This window comes from Neomonachus schauinslandi, chromosome 12 (genome assembly GCF_002201575.2).
Source record: "Neomonachus schauinslandi chromosome 12, ASM220157v2, whole genome shotgun sequence".
NCBI classification, from domain to species: domain Eukaryota; kingdom Metazoa; phylum Chordata; class Mammalia; order Carnivora; family Phocidae; genus Neomonachus; species Neomonachus schauinslandi.
The window spans coordinates 53,648,024-53,664,557 of record NC_058414.1 but is presented as its reverse complement, the minus strand read 5'-3'; the positions used below and the strand labels follow the sequence as shown (position 1 = coordinate 53,664,557).

At 39.9% G+C, this 16,534-nt stretch overlaps 1 protein-coding gene across 1 annotated transcript in view; it reads left to right on the top strand.

The window, feature by feature from the left end:
- The window catches only part of RAPGEF5 (Rap guanine nucleotide exchange factor 5), a 225,725-nt gene that overhangs the window by 33,676 nt on the left and 175,515 nt on the right, over nucleotides 1-16,534 (top strand). Inside the window, exons 5-8 of the mRNA XM_044920237.1 lie at nucleotides 4,822-4,872; nucleotides 7,397-7,503; nucleotides 12,699-12,820; nucleotides 14,472-14,640. Coding sequence (XP_044776172.1) covers nucleotides 4,822-4,872; nucleotides 7,397-7,503; nucleotides 12,699-12,820; nucleotides 14,472-14,640 — 449 coding nt within the window. The remainder of the gene's footprint in view (nucleotides 1-4,821; nucleotides 4,873-7,396; nucleotides 7,504-12,698; nucleotides 12,821-14,471; nucleotides 14,641-16,534) is intronic.

Genomic DNA, 16,534 nt, shown 5'->3' with positions numbered 1-16,534 from the left:
TCTTTCTTTCTTTCTTTCTTTCTTTCTTTCTTTCTTTCTTTCTTTCTTTCTTTCTTTCTTTCTTTTTCTTTCTTTCTTTCTCTTTTCTTTTCTTTCTTTCTTTCTCTTTCTTCCTTCCTTCCTTCCTTCCTTCTTTCTGGTGGGGGGGGAAATGAGGCAGAGGGAGAGGGAGGGAATGAATCTTAAGCAGATTCCAAGATGCAGGGCTCGATCTCACAACCCTGAGACCATGACACGAGCCAAAATTAAGAGGCAGACGCTTAACCAACTGCACGACCCAGGAACCCCATATAAGTAAATTTCTTAATTTCTCTGTCCCTGTAAAAATGAGAATAGATGGGTGCAGTTACTATTATGGGAAAGTGCTATAGACAAGGGAGGTGCTCAGTAAACATTTCTGCCGCTTTCCCTTTCATTCCATTTTTCTTAACACTACACTGGGCAGTAGAAAAATACAATTTTGAGAACATGACTGACGGTGTGGCAAGGCTATGCCGAGAAGGTGCTATTACATATGGCTTTGTGGCAGTGACTGACTGGTGGGAGCACATCCCTTGGAGCCCTGAGGACATCGTGGTGGGCCTGAGCCACAGCCAGAGCTTGGGGGAGAGTGGTGGCGCCCTGCCGCATGCTTCCCTTTTAGCAATTGGCTCCAGCTTGTGTAATGCCTAACTTGTGTTGCCGTGTAATTCTCAAGCCCACATACAGGCTGGGGTTTGGTCCCTTTTACCTTGTTCAAGCTCTGATTGAGCTAGAAGTGTGTCCTGGGGCTTAAAAAGGACTCATAGTCTTAGACTCATAGTCTTAGAACTCTGCTGGACAGCCTGCTCCATCACAACCCTTATTGTTTGAGCTGGTAGTCATCTCTTTACATAGGGGCCCTCTGGTAACTTCGGAAGCTTGCTGGTTTCCTAGGATTGTAAAAGAAGCAGGTGTACTCATTCCACTGTGATGTCTTCATCTTCTACTTGATGGCCCAGAATAGGGAAAGGGCAATGGCTGCAGGTGACAGAAAGTCATGTCAGGAACTGAATTCTCAAGGCATCAATACATTTGGTAGTTCTTGTTGGTTCCTCTTTGAAATAGACGAGGTCATACTTTTGCGGGGATTGAAATGATTCGGTCTTTCTCCTTTCTCTCTCCCCTTGGCCACCTATGTACTTTAATTCAATCTAAGGAGAGTTATTAAGGCATGCCCTTTAAGAGCTGATAAGAAATGTGCTGTAAATCTATCATATAGTATAGTAAGATATTTTCACTGACTCTGTAATGAGTTCTTTGCTCGGTTCAGACCCAGCATCTTGGACCATTATAATTTAACTTTAGTGGACACCTAACTTTAAAAAAATGAAGGTAATACATGACTGCTAACCAATTACCCCTTTGAGTTATGCCATTGTTTGTTTCTGGAAGTTCATATGTGAATATTAAAGGGCTGCAGTTTTCTAATACATGTTTAAAATATGAAAAATATTTTCCTAGAATCATTTAGGGAATGCTTTTCCATGGTTCACTAAAATGGAAAGGAGAAGAAATAAATTTGAATTAAAATCTAATTTCATTTGTATTGTTACTAGTCTTCTCTCTATGGTAGATATATGTCTTTTTTTTTTTTAAAGATTTTATTTATTTATTTGACAGAGAGAGACACAGCGAGAGAGGGAACACAAGCAGGGGGAGTGGGGGAGGGAGAAGCAGGCTTCCCGCTGAGCAGGGAGCCCGATGTGGGACTCGATCCCAGGATCCTGGGATCATGACCTGAGCCGAAGGCAGACGCTTAACGACTGAGCCACCCAGGCGCCCGATATATGTCTTTCATGAAAGTATCATTGCATGTAGCTGAAGTAATTCTAGGAAATTGGAAATAAAGGGGGAAAAAAAGCATTATTTCACCTGGACATTTTATTATGAAATATTATGGTGAGAGCCATTTAAAAGAGGACACTCTGTATCACTGGGAACAGCCATCCAAGATTATAGAGTAGATTGATAGGAAATGAGGATCAAGTAAAAGAATTCATGGGTTTAAAACATGTTCTTTAGCTCCTATGTGTTCTGATAAATGGATTTAGATGAGGAATAGTATCACATTCTTGTGTATGTTTCTGGAAGTTCCCACAGTGCCTGGCAAGGAGCTCAGTAGGTGCTTTGTAAATGAGAAATGAATGGAAGTTCGTTGCTACCAGAAGGATTAGATGAAGCCTTGGAATGCTCAGAGGAGGAATAAAACCAAGGGATTCAAAGAAGGGACAAAAACAGCTGATGACATATTAGGAAAGAATATCGAAACAGAGAGGGGTGCATTTTTAAGGGTGTTCTTGTGATACTCTTTTAAGTAAATGCTGGAGAGCAATCCTTGAGGTGATTCAGAGCAGTGATTCTCAGATTCTTGTAAGGTGGCCCTTACCGTGTTCCTGATGACAAAAATTACGTAATTTCCTAATACCTCTTAAAAATCGAGGTCGTGGATAGTCTATTCCATGTTCTTTTTTCTCAAGGTCTTTGACGCTTGCTATTTTGGGTCAATACCAACGACTAACAAAAAGTGGTCTGTAAAGCACATAGTTAGGAGAGCTGTTTTAAGTTTAACACATCAGAACTTTACCGAGTTCTGCAGGGAGCTCTGTGGTTTCCTGGAGCCCAGCGGAGTTTGAGAGCCACTGTCCTAGAGTTAATGAAACAGAGCCCTCCTGGGACCAGGTAAGGGAGCGCTTCACAGGAGTTTCTGACAACAAATGTAGGTATTGTGTTCTGGAAAAGGCCGTTCTTGTTGTGTTGCTCTTGCCGATTCCCTGTGGGCTAGTAGCTTATCTGTCACTGTTATCTAGTCAGCATGGAAGAATCTCATGGCTTTATTTACTCACCTTACCAATCTTTTGAAACCAGCCATCCACGGGGAAGTTTCTGTGAAGTAGAATTGTGTGAGTGTAACAGTAGTGTGGGGACAGCCAGATTTAGGTTGGCAGCTGAAAGAAAGGAAATGGTTTGCTTTCTTTTGTGAATGTGCCCCTACCTAGTTCTTGAGAACTTGTTTCTACCTAGAAAGCTTTTTTTTTTTTTAAACTAAATCATGTGAAGTAGTTGCTTTCCTGAGCTGATTCAGGCAATTAGATGAGTAACAAAGACTGTCAGTCCTGGCCTGCCATATTGACTTTTAGAAGTCTATTTAGGGGGAGAAAAATCACTTATGATGATTCATCTTCAAATGATAAAGCTAGTGCATATGCAAATTTTAAATTGTTTGGTATTTCAATAAGTGAATATATTACATAGGCTCAGACGACAGAAGGCTTGAGAAGGGCCGATTGGGAGTGTGTATAATACCACACCAGAAGGGGTGGGTGGATGTTTTATTTTAATACATGGGAATTAAAAATGGCCTGTCTACCTTTGTAAATTTCATTTTCTTTGAAGCCTTTGCAAATCTTCAGCAGAGTAAACCAATTGGCATCTCTGGAGAGAGTTTGTATGTTTCTTTCAGTCTAAGATAATAGGGGAGCCATGTGGAGTGGGGAAGATGCAGAATGGGAATTGTGCCTTAGATTAAGATTTGGTAGAAGGTTCAGATGCTGGAAGGCGATGACTGGCAGGGTATGTTTTGTAGTTTAGCCAATGATTTTGAGAAGTGGAGGCGGCAGACTAAAAACGATGGGATCTCAAAAGACAGCAAGCCTTGGAATAGAGGTGTAAAGAGCTTTTAAACATAGGTTGGGAGTTCAGTAAATGTTAGTTTCTCTTTTCTGTTCCCCATACCACAGTGGGAAATGATAATAGTTTTCTATTGTGCTTAGGCGTATGTGGGTGATGGTGCTGCCCACTGGATCATTAGGTATGAAAAATTAGCTCCTACAATTCAGATCATTCAGCAAATACTTTCTAAATTGATACAGAGATGTAAATATCTATAAATAAATGAATAGCAAAGTAAACATTTCTGTGCAAGGTTGTATGCTAGATGCTGTGAAAGCAAGCACCCCCTCAAGGAGCTTGTGGATTTAGTTGGGGCAAATGCACACTTACTGACGGCCAGCAATGCAGAGCATCCAGAAGCTGCTACATGAATAGTACAGAAAAACAGAGCTGCAAAGAGGGACAAACCCCAGTGGACCGGGGCAGGTGGGAGGAGCTTCACCCAGGGGGCGACTCCGCTAAACCTGGACTTCGAAGTCTGGTGGGATTCAGGGAAGCGTCAGCAAAGAGGGAGGGCTCTCCAGTGTGGAGAATGGTGTGAGCAGAGGCGGGTATGAGTGGCGAGCTCTTCTGATGAGGAGATCTTGTCCTGTAGGGAGGTGGAGGGAGAATGAATACTGGAAACCTGTTGGAGGCAGACCGTGGTGGTTCGGATGGACTCACCTAAGCAGTAAGAGACCCACTGTAAGGCAGGGTGGCTTGCAGGGGCGTGACCAGAGGTCAGGGAAATCCACGGAGAGGCTGAAGCAGCAGTGTAGATATATAGTGATGGGTGTCTGAGTTAGTTGGTGAAAGAGGAAATGAAAAGAAAAGGAGAAACAGAATCAAATCACACGGAGAATAAAATCACAAGTATGAAAACCTCCATCTTTTCATGGTACTCCTTAAAGTTGTAACCTTTCGGTTGGGAGCTGTTCAGATGGAATAACCTGTCCCATTGGAATGAATGTTGACCAGATGCTTGCACTGAATGAGAATAAGGACATGAGTCCTTTATGGCCCATGACTTGAGATTTAATCACATTTTTTGGTTTGGACAACTGCTAGACCTGCCTCATTGCAGACATTGTCCCTGCTGGTACAAAGATTTGTTTAGTTCTAATTTTTCCCCTCTTCTTTCTTTTAAAATAGACTCTATCGAGAAGAATTTCCAATCCATACCTCGAACACACTCCTTCCCAGGTATGATTCTTTGCTCTTACTGCATTTTCTGAAACAATGATTTATGAATCCTGATGTAGAATTCTCTAGTTACAGCTCTTCCGTCTGCCCCTGGGCACACTGTCTTCTTCACCTGGGGATGACACAGCTGAAGTTCTTTGAAATGCTCTGATAATTGTGTCATGGTACAAGATGTTCATCAGACAGGAAAAGAAATACTGTCCCATCTCCCAAGTCCTTATATGAATGTGTTATCAATATGGTGGAGTTAAATACATATTTTTTCAATTTGCTGTCTTAATAGAAATGGTGTATTTTTAAAATAGTGGGTATTTTACACTAAGAACTTGGTGTAAGAGGGCATTATTTATATTTATAGTTATCTATTAGTAGAATATCTATGTTCATTGAAAAAAGATGGGGAAGCCTTCATTGTGTTTAAAAATAATTTGACAAAGAGTTCCTTTTTTTTTTTCTAAAGAGTAACAGGAGGCTGTGAGCGTTGTGAGGTCTGAAACTTTTTGGCCTTATTCACTACTGTATCCCCAGCATCTAGAATGGGGCCTGAGAGCCGCTCATTAAATGGTTTTGAAAAACTAAGTGAATGAACATTGATACCTTGTCAGGATCCGTCAAGGGTGAGCTGACTTGTACCTCTTTTAGGGTAGTACTTTTTCTTTTCTTCCAAATTTTTATTTAAATTCTAGTTAGTTAACATACAGCGTAATAATGGCTTTAGGAGTAGAATTCAGTGATTCATCATTTGCCTAGGACACCCAGTGCTCATCGCGACAAGTGACTTCTTTTTTTTTTTTTTTTGAGAATTTTTTTTATTATGTTAATCACCATACATACATCATCAGCTTTTGATGTAATGTTCCATGATTCATTGTTTGTGCATAACACCCAGTGCTCCATGCAGAACGTGCCCTCCTCAATACCCATCACCAGGCTAACCCATCCTCCCACCCCCCTCCCCTCTAGAACCCTCAGTTTGTTTTTCAGAGTCCATCGTCTCTCATGGTTCGTCTACCCCTCCGATTTCCCCCGCTTCATTCTTCCCCTCCTGCTACCTTCTTCTTCTTCTTCTTCTTCTTCTTCTTAACATATATTGCATTATTTGTTTCAGAGGTACAGATCTGTGATTCAACAGTCTTGCACAATTCACAGCGCTCGCCATAGCACATACCCTCCCCAATGTCCATCACCCAGCCACCTCATCCCTCCCACCCCCCTCCACTCCGGCAACCCTCAGTTTGTTTCCTGAGATTAAAAATCCCTCATATCAGTGAGTGTCATATGATACATGTCTTTCTCTGATTGACTTATTTTGCTCAGCATAACACCCTCCACGTCGTTGCAAATGGCAAGATTTCATTCCTTTTGATGGCTGCATAATATTCCATTGTATATATATACCACATCTTCTTTATCCATTCATCGTGATAAGTGACTTCTTAATGCCCATCACCCATTCAGCCCGTCCCTCACCCTAAGGTAGTACTTTCTGTCATCTGACTTGGTGCAGTTTTTGTTTTGTTTTGCTTTGTATACAGTTGCAACATGTTAAAAAATCATTTCCTGCCCTTCACACTTTCTCATCAGGTTGTGTTTAGGAAGTGATAATATTAGGGAAGTGTAAGGATGGGGTTGAAATGTTCCTTGTCAAGTCATAGTCAATATACTATTAGTTGGTTTGCTTCAAGAGAAGATATAAAATATTCAATAGGTGCAAAATAGTGTAGGTGCAGAAAGAGTTCACCAAGAAATAAGTAAACAGATACAGCATGCATTCCCAACATATATTGATTTTAATGAGCATGAAGACAGTTCATTTTCATTTAGCTTTCTTTGTGAAGGAACATTGCACTATGGAGGAAGGTACCAATTATAGAGATAGGAGGTAGGATATAAAGTAGGACATGGACCTCTTCAGATCTACGGAATACCCTCCTTCATCCTCTAAGAATCAGAGATGCCTATGGGTGAATTAGAAGATGACTAAGGAGGTTAAGTAAAATTTTTATCTGCTAGGTGGAATCGTGATGTAGATGAAACCAGGATGCTTGGAATTAACGATGAGCGCTGCAGCTGAGTGAAGCTTAAGAGTGAAACAGATAGCAGCCTATCACATCGTATCACAGAGTGAGATGTTCACTAGATAGGAAAACGTTATTTTCCCATCTTCCGAGACTTTTACATGAAAGCATTATCAATATGGCAGAGTAATATGTAATATAAATATACTTCAATTTGCTGATTGATAGAAACTATTTAAAAAAACATATTTTACTCTGGAAACTTGGTATAAAAGAGTCCTTATAGTTAAAGCAGTTTATTTGGAAAATAGTTACTGTAGCTTAATAGCACAAGTGGACCAATAGCAAAAATAAAATGGGTAGTAGTTGGTCTGTAGCTACGTAGGCTAAAGTGTTTTTAAACTTAGGGACGTGGGCATGATTTTTTTATATGGTATGCTATTGGCAGCTCACAAATTGTCATATTATTCTAAATTTATGGAGAATATTTGTCTTTTTCCATTTAGATTTATGGAGAGAATTCTTCTTGTGCAGGAAGAGCATTGAGGAATATTATTACCGTTCAGGCAACTGACCTGATAAAGGACAGAGTGAACCTCAAGGGATTTTACAGGTAACACAGTTTTCTAACACCTTGTCAAAAATGCTCCTTGAATAATAATAAAAAAAAATGTGTTGAAATCATAACCTTGATCACAAAGAGCTGGGCTGTATCAGTACTGGGAGAATTTGTTTGTTTGAAGTGTCTATTTGGGGTACTGATGGTGATTTTTCTCTTAAACTCAGCTGAATATTTGTTGACAGTAGACTCCTAGTTCTGAAGTTGGGGTATGGAATCTCCAGGTGCAAGTGGATGGGTTCCTGAGAGAGTCTCTGCTCTGCTTCCTCTGAAATGTGATGTTTTATATATTTGTACTGGGTATGTGCTGCACTGGGACTTCAATAAGCCTAGGCACCTTCTTCAGGGACCTTATCAAGGTTCTTTGAAATACTCTTGGGAGATCTGTGGGAGAGGGAATTCTGCTCTAACTTGCCAGGGGAGGATGAGCCCCTCCTTGGGCTCTGCAAGGAGGGGGAAGGGCAGGTGGCAAACGTTTGGCATTTCTCCATCTTGGCTTGTGAATAAGGGCAGAGGTATAAAAGGAAATGGATGGGCTAAAATGGTCAGTTTTAAAGTATAGCTGGACTAAGAGAATTGTCACTTGGAAAGTTGAGGACACATGTTCTCATTTCATGGAGCCATTTAAAGAAAAAACAAAAGTGGATTACCAGCCTTTTATTTTGTCAACGAAAGGTGTTGAACCATACCAAACAATACCAAAACTAAATTATAAAGATAAAACAAAAAAAATTTATTATCATTTTTTCTTACAGAAACGAGATTGCGATATACCATAAAGAATAGGAAGAGTACTCAGAATAAATGACACCAAAAAAAGTAGGAAAGGGGCACCTGGGTGGCACAGTCGATTAAGCCCCTGACTCTTGGTTTCAGCTCAGGTCATGATCTCATGGTCATGAGATCCAGCCCTGCCTCAGGCTCAGAGTGGAGTCTGCTTGAGACTCCCTTTCCCTCTGCAACTTCCCCCCAAAATAAATAAATAAATCTTAAAAATGGTAGGAAAGATTCTCAGAATAAGGACATTCCATTAAGTTAACTAAATTTAGCTTTATCACAAACTCATTATAATATTCCTGTTTTTTCCATTTGTCACAGTTGGGAAAAATTCATGGCCTGGATTTGGGGGATAGTGGATTTGGGAAAAAATCATGGCCTGGATTTGGGGGATAGTGATTCCCAACCTTTTTGAGTAAGAAGACCTCCTTTTCATTGAGACATGACTTAAAATGCACAATTCTTGAGGGTACAGCTTGATGAATTTTTTATTATTATATACACCTATGTAACTATTATCCATACCCTAGATAATTCCTTAATATTCTTTTCTAGTCACTATCCCAGGCTACCAACTACTTTCTAATCAGACTCTTGGCAGAATCTGTTTTCTGAGGCACCATTGAGCAAGGGTGGGAGGGAAGGTTGGGAGAACTACAATGAATTAATACTTTAAAATCCCATATTAAATTTTTTAAAAGATTTTATTTATTTGAGAGAGAGAGAGTTATACAGAGCACGAAAACAGAGGGGGAGGGGCAGAGGGAGAAGCAGGCTTCCTGCTGAGGAGGGGGCCCGATGTGGGACTTGATCCCAGGACCCTGGGATCATGACCTGAGCCGAAGGCAGATGCTTAATCAACTGAGCCACCCATGTGCCCGAAAATCCCATATTAAATTAACCACATTAGTACATATATAGGTTTTGAAAAATATTCCTAGGTTAGACATGATCTATTCTGTTGAGAAAGCATGTTTTTGTATATATGGACTTATGAACTTCTTGAAAAAAGCTTGATCCCCCAACCCCCCACCCCCCCCCCATAAACAATTCATAGCCCAATGTCTGAGAACCTTCAGTTTAGAGCCCGGGCCAACTAGACATGACAGGTGAGAAGAGTGGTTGCAGTCCTGGCTGGACCACTTCACATAGAGCCTTTTTAATTTTTTTTTTAATAGATGATGGTATCAACTTTAAACCTATCTTTTTTTTTTTTTCATTTTTAAAAAATAAAAACTGGTTGGATATGACTTTGGGTCTAGTCGTGAACAGGCTCCTATGATGCTTTTTAGCTACCACATAAGGCTATGTGTAAGATGCGTCATTGCTCTCAGTTGCTTTATGTGGTCTCCATGGATATAGATTGAAAAAAGCATTGGGAGATGTACGTTAATGAGGTTCATGGAAAAGAACCATCCATCCAAGTTAGAACACATTTAGGGTTCAGTGGGAGTAGAATGGGGAGAGAGCATGTGCTGTGCTATTTCAGATTCCCAGTGGTCGGGCCAGAACTTCATCTTTCATAATCTAAGGATTGATGAGTGCCCTGGGTCTAAACATAAAGTGCTAATATGATTGCCTAGGATGAGTCATTTTCCTTTGTCTGGTAGTAAATTGAGGTGAAGTGTTCCCCATGTCCTACATGAGAATTACTTTCAGAACTTTGAGATCTTTTCTATTCCTTTTGCACTATAGGAAAAATCATACTGGTTTCTGAGACTTCAAGTAAGTCTTTAAATACCATCACCCCATTTACATTTAAGATTAGGGTTCTGTCTGCAGTACCATGAATGAATTGCTAAAAATGCAACTAGAGACAGAAGGAGACCAGGAGAAATCAAATTTTCAGCTCAAAATATTGGAGCTGAGATAATGTTTAATGTTTTGTTATAGCAGTCACCTTGGCCTCGTAGCTAATCACCTCCATATCACAATGTTCCTGCCTCGTATTGCAACTCCAGTTAGATCTACATGTACTCAAATGGTTTCTGGATCCAGTACAAGACTGAAAATACACTGTGAGTAAGAACTGGGTGTTCAGATCGCTCCCTTCCATCTCTCCCTTTTCTTCCTCATTGCTCTCCCCTAAGTCCTGTAGGTTTAGGTACGGTAGCTGGATTGCTGCAGCCCTGGTCAGCAAGCCAGGGGAGTAGGAGTTCAGCGCAGGGGCCCTTACCTCATGCTGTTGGCTTTGGCGATATTAAGGATAGTGTTTGTCCCTATTCCTAGTGGGGTTTTCCCTGGTGCAGATGGATTGTTGAAGGAGATTTGAAGCATAACTTAATCAAGTTGGAGGTGGAGGAGAAGGGGATCACCAGCAACTGAAACAGTAGCTTGCTGGCCGGGTCGGGGGCTCTGATGAACTATTGTTGTTGTCACAGCGGTACTCTGGCCATATGTTTAGTGTGTGGACTCAGCCCTCTTCCCAAGATAGAGTGAGCCCTTCCCAATGAGAAGGTAGAGCTGGGGGATTGGGGCTTTGTGGTCACCAGTGTCACCTGGGCCCCGTTCAGCCACACTGCACCCAAATCTACACATTAACCGAATCCCCCAGGTGCTCCTAAACACAATTTTGAGAAGCCCCAGTCTGGGAAACTTCTTCCCCATCACCTGTGAGCAAGGCAGACATACTCGTCCATCTAGCCACCTTTTGCAATTTGGCAGTTTGGTTTGCTTAGTAAATGTTTGGTTATGTCCTATTCCGGGTGGTCAGACACTGAGAGCAAGTTGAGGACTGGATTGTTCTTAGAATAAGGATTACGATGATACAGTGTTTTAATCCATGGGATAAAAGTGCTTTACAAGCTCAAAGATGCTGGCTAATTGACAGAGGGGTTGAGGAATTAATTAACACTTTGAGCCTTTAACATGAAAGGTGTCTTAATAGAATTAGAAGTTAATATTGACGGTTTTGTCTAATTGCCTAGTTTATTGTGATCTGTTTTCTCCTTTTTCAACAAACATCCGTTTATTTGACAGTTAATCTTTCTAATGTCTTAATGCTAACGCGCAACTAAATGTGTCTGGTATTGCCTTAATTGCCTTAGAGTATCTTTCAAATAGTGACACTTCACCAAAAAAAAAAAAAAAAAAAAAAGTGATGCTTTATCAAAACCTGGAATATTTGTTCAAATTTGTCAGCAGAGGGGCGCCTGGCTGGCTCAGTCTATAGAGCATGCGACTCTTGATCTTGAGGTCGTGAGTTCAAGCCCCATGTTGGGTGTAAAAACAAAAACAAAAACAAAAAACAAACTCCAAACCACAAAACAAATACCTCTGAAAATGTAGTACCTCATGGCATTTCTTCATATTATTGGTCACTGTGTGATTTCTAGATATTGATGACTATGGCCAGTCACAAAAAATAAGCAGTATTTTTCTGTTTTAGGAATAAAATAAATGTTGATGTGTTTTGGTCCTTAAATATCAAATATGGAATAAAGACAGCCATTTACACGATACATCTTTAAAAAAAAAAAAACATTTTAGTGACGTTTTCATAAGGGAGAATGATTTTCAGTGAAATTTCTTCAAATGAAAACCGTATTTCAAGAAGTTGTCTTCTTTTGAGTTTCCATCTGAGGCTGATAAAGATGAAAAGTAGGCATGAAAATACTGCTTGTAATGCCCAGACTGGGGCATGCTTCAAGTATAGTTGTGTATTTTAAGACAGATTACAGGGGATATTTTTGTGTATGTGGTTAGCGGAATCCATCACACACATCTGGGTTTATGAGTTTATGATCTAGGCTGCTTAGCTAGATTGCTTAGATGATATTAAAAAGAATAATGGTCATATTTATTGTTCTTTGAGACAAATTTTAGGATTTAATATGTTTGGAGAGTGGCAAACAAAACTCTTTACCACTCACTGTGGTCCTAACCTTCTTGGAGTTATTTTGTTCTCAAAAAGACTAGATAAAAATCTATAAAGGGTTGAACAAAAGTTTATCACCATCACCTTGATGCTTGTCTTACCAAGGCAGAAGCATTATATTTATATAATGGATTGCTAAATTTATTCCTTCATTTGTTCAAACACATGTTTTGAGAACTTGCTATGTGCCTGGAATATTCTAATTGTTGGGGTTTAACAGTGAGTTATATACATAGTCCCTGATATCCTGAAAATGATTCTGAAGTGAGGAAAGCAGATATTATTCATTCAGAAGGATGTACAATTACTACAATTACTAGGCGATTTGAAGCAAAAGTATAAGAGGGTATGATTCTAAGTTTTCTTATGGAAGTGATACTGGGCTGAAATCGGAAAGATGAATAAGAGGTGCCTGTTCATTTATTATTGAGTCCCTTGTTTAAAAAAGCACATGAAAAGGATGATATTAATGATCAATTCTTGGGCAAATGAGTGGCAACACTGTCTTACTATGAATGGCTTTCCTTTTGTTCAGGAGGAGCTGTGTTGGGTCAGAGCTGGTAGACTGGCTTCTAGAACACTGTCCTTTTGTCCAGTGCAGATCTATGGCCATAGGGGTCTGGCAGCTCCTACTGGATATGGGAATTATGTTATCAGGTCAGTATTACATGTTTTGAAAGCATGGAAGCATTATTTTATTAAGCTACCAGAACAAAATTTACGTTGATTTTCTAGAGGATGTTACAATCTGGATGGAAATTGTTTTCACAGGTAAATATTTGCATTCTCTCACATTTTATAAACGGAAGTGACCAGTCATCTTTTGATTAATTCTCACACCTTCTGTAAAAATAATTAGGTACTTGCTGATTTATAGACTATTACGTCTAAGAGTCTTTCCCTTACCCTCTTCTCTACTCAGAAGGCTGCTCACAATTTTTTTTAATCAGTGACATCTTTAGTTGCTCTAAATGTGTGATTTATCTAGCTGTACTTAGAATAATTATCAGAAACTGATTTTATGAGTGGAATGTTACGCCATTTTAATTAATCATGAACAATTAGAGATATGACCTATGAAAATTAGCTGTTTAAACAGAACACAAAATTGATGTTAACTAGCAACTAAAATAGATGGCAGATAGCACTTTTCTTAGTTGAGCCCAGGGAATTAAAGAATTAGAAGTTAAGCAATCTGGATTCTTTTTTTTTAAAAGATTTTTATTTATTTATTTATTTGAGAGAGAGAGAATGAGAGACAGAGAGCACGAGAGGGAAGAGGGCAGAGGGAAAAGCAGACCCCCCGCTGAGCAGGGAGCCCGATGTGGGACTCCATCCCGGGACTCCAGGATCATGACCTGAGCCGAAGGCAGTCGCTTAACCAACTGAGCCACCCAGGCACCCCAGCAATCTGGATTCTTAATTTAGCTTTATCATGCAGGTGCTAGTTGGTCACTAGGAAGCCCCTTTGTCTCCATAGGTAATAAATATTGAGGGTCAGAGAGCATAGTAAGGTTCAGAAAGGTATACCCAAGTCCCACTGTAGTACAGATGGGAATGTGGGTGTAATTTCAGTGAGTTGTTAATACCTAGCGCCTGATATTCTTATTTAGAAAAGTGGTAACTACCTTTGAGGAATGTTACCAGCTTGCTTGTGAGGTTCATGTTTCTGGTGAGCAAAAAAATTTGTGTCAGTGTTTTTTTGGATAAGTCTCTAATTCTTGATTCCTTTTAAAACAGCCTTGGTAGCATTGACATTTTGTGCTAGGTAATCCTGTTGTAGGGGCCTGTCCTGTACATTAGAGGATGTTTAGCAGTATCACTTTTTCTACCCACCAGATGCCTGTAGCACCCTCTAGTAGTGAGAACCAAAAATGTCTCCAGATACCGCCGAACGTTGCTTGGGTGTCACAGTTGCCCCCAGTTGAGAACCACGGTTTAGAACTTGAGATAGTGTTACATTTGTGTATCACTCAAGTAATTAAATATATCTGTTTGCTTTGAGACACACAAGAAATTCTCCCCACTTTTTGAATTGTTACTGATTTCACCTGTCTGTGAAGCAGAAGAATCATAAAATATATATGAATATGCTGGCTAAAGCCTCAAGTAATAAAAATAGGTTGGTCATTAAGTCCCTTTTAATTCAATGGGATTGTGAACATGAATGGACTTAGAATATATAATTATAATCCTACCGCTGGGTTCTCCCTAATAATTAGTAGGGCTTTCAATTTATTATTTGGTTTATGACTCACTAAATAATAGACTTTAAAAAAACAGATCCTCCCCTTTTTGTTTCCAACAGTGGACCAGAATTTATACTTTCAAGATACCTATGTTTTCTACCAGTTTTCTTCTGATGAATGTAGCTACTTGTACTGTGAATTTGAAAGAGAAGAAGAATGGCAGAATGGTGTCAAACTTTTACTGCAACTTGTGCCTCTCATTCCTGCTAGAGCGGGCATCTGTGAACTGTAAGTAGATGCTCTTTTGTTCTAATATAAAATTATTCTCACTTAGAGAATAGTTCCTGTTTCTAGGCACTGTGCTCCGCTCTTTAAGGTCACCATCTCCTGTAAGAGATAGCTGTCCCGTTCCCATTTCTCAGATGCAAGTTCAGAAAGGTAAAATGAATGGCTGGAGACTAAATCCAGCTAAAAAATGGCTGAAGTGGTACTCAAATCCCAGAAGTTCATGCCTTGCCAGCTACACCATGCTGCGGCTAATTTAATCATCACTGTGTGAGTTGTGATCTAAATTAGAAGTAAAAATGACTTGGCTTAGGTTGAAATAAAATAATAACTGACATATTATCCGCTCTCCAAATCGTGACTTTCCTAAGAAAGAGCTCAACAGACCTTTCTGAAAATAAGCGAGAAGCAACATTTGGCAAATTAAAACACGTGAATCACTATCACATGAAGATAGTGAATCACTATGTGATTCAAATGAATTAAAATTCATTAGAGAAGGCTTGGGAACAAGGCTTGAGTCATGATATGGTGTTGTTGATATGTCTTCGTCTCTCCACGGAATTCATGATAAGCTTATTTTGGAATACTGAATTTCAGATTAAAATTTTTCGTCAATAACTTCTCCATATTCAGTTTTCAAAATACGTTCCCATACTGTGGACTCTCAGGTCTGTGAGATTAGCAGGGCAAGTGGTGTCATTTTTATCTCATGGGTAGGAAGGTAGGTTTCAGGAGAAACAACCTACAATCATCACAAAGATGAGTTACTCTTTAAAAAAACAACTGGACAGTTAATCCAGGCTTTTAGAAAAGAAATAAGTGTTAGAATATTAATGAGACACCGTGCTAATAGGTTGATTGTAGGAACACATCTTAATGTCAGGAACTACGCTAACTGCTTTATATTATTTCATCTTCAGATGAATTCTAGAAGTTACTACTATTGTTGCTTTTTTATAAGTGAGGAAAGTGAGGCACAGAGGCCAGGTGGCCTGTCCAAGGTCACATGAGTAGTAAGTGGAACGTAGGGTTTGAATCCATGCCTGGGTGACTCTAACAGCTACTCTTCTAACACCTGCCAGAGTGTGATCCAGGAGTCATTCCAGCTTCCCCTCCTAAGACAGTATAAACAGAAACTATAAAAATGTTAGACAGACTCCGAAATGGTTATGACTTTCCCACCACCACCTCGCATAGAGGACCTTGGAATGGTAAAGCAAAATTCAAACGTAATTCTTCAGAAACAGAAAATGTTCTTTAGTATAAGATGCTTTTTTTTTTTTTTAAGATTTCATTTATTTATTTAGCAGAGAGAGAGAGATAGTGAGAGCAGGAACACAAGCAGGGGGAGTGGGAAAGGGAGAAGCAGGCTTCCCGCCAAGCAGGGAGCCTGATGTGGGGCTCGATCCCAGGATCCTGGGATCATGACCTGAGCCGAAGGCAGATGCTTAACGACTGAGCCACCCAGGTGCCCCTAGTATAAGATGCTTTTAATAGAGGTGAGAATTTCCTGAGAAAAGCCAGAGAGCATTTTAATAAACTTTAACAAACTTTCCAAGAAGGAGTGTGTGCTTTGGAAGCTAGAGATGACTGTGCCTTGCTTTGAGGCCGGGAGACTGGCCTTCTCTAGCATCTCTTCTTCTTTTTTTTTTTTTTTAATTTTTTATTGTTATGTTAATCCCCATACATTACATCATTAGTTTTTGATGTAGTGTTCCATGATTCATCGTTTGCATATAACACCCAGTGCTCCATGCAGTACGTGCCCTCTTTAATACCCATCACAAGGCTAACCCATCCTCCCACCCCCCTCCCCTCTAGAACCCTCAGTTTGTTTTTCAGAGTCCATCGTCTCTCATGGTTCGTCTCCCCCTCCGATTTCCCCCCCTTCATT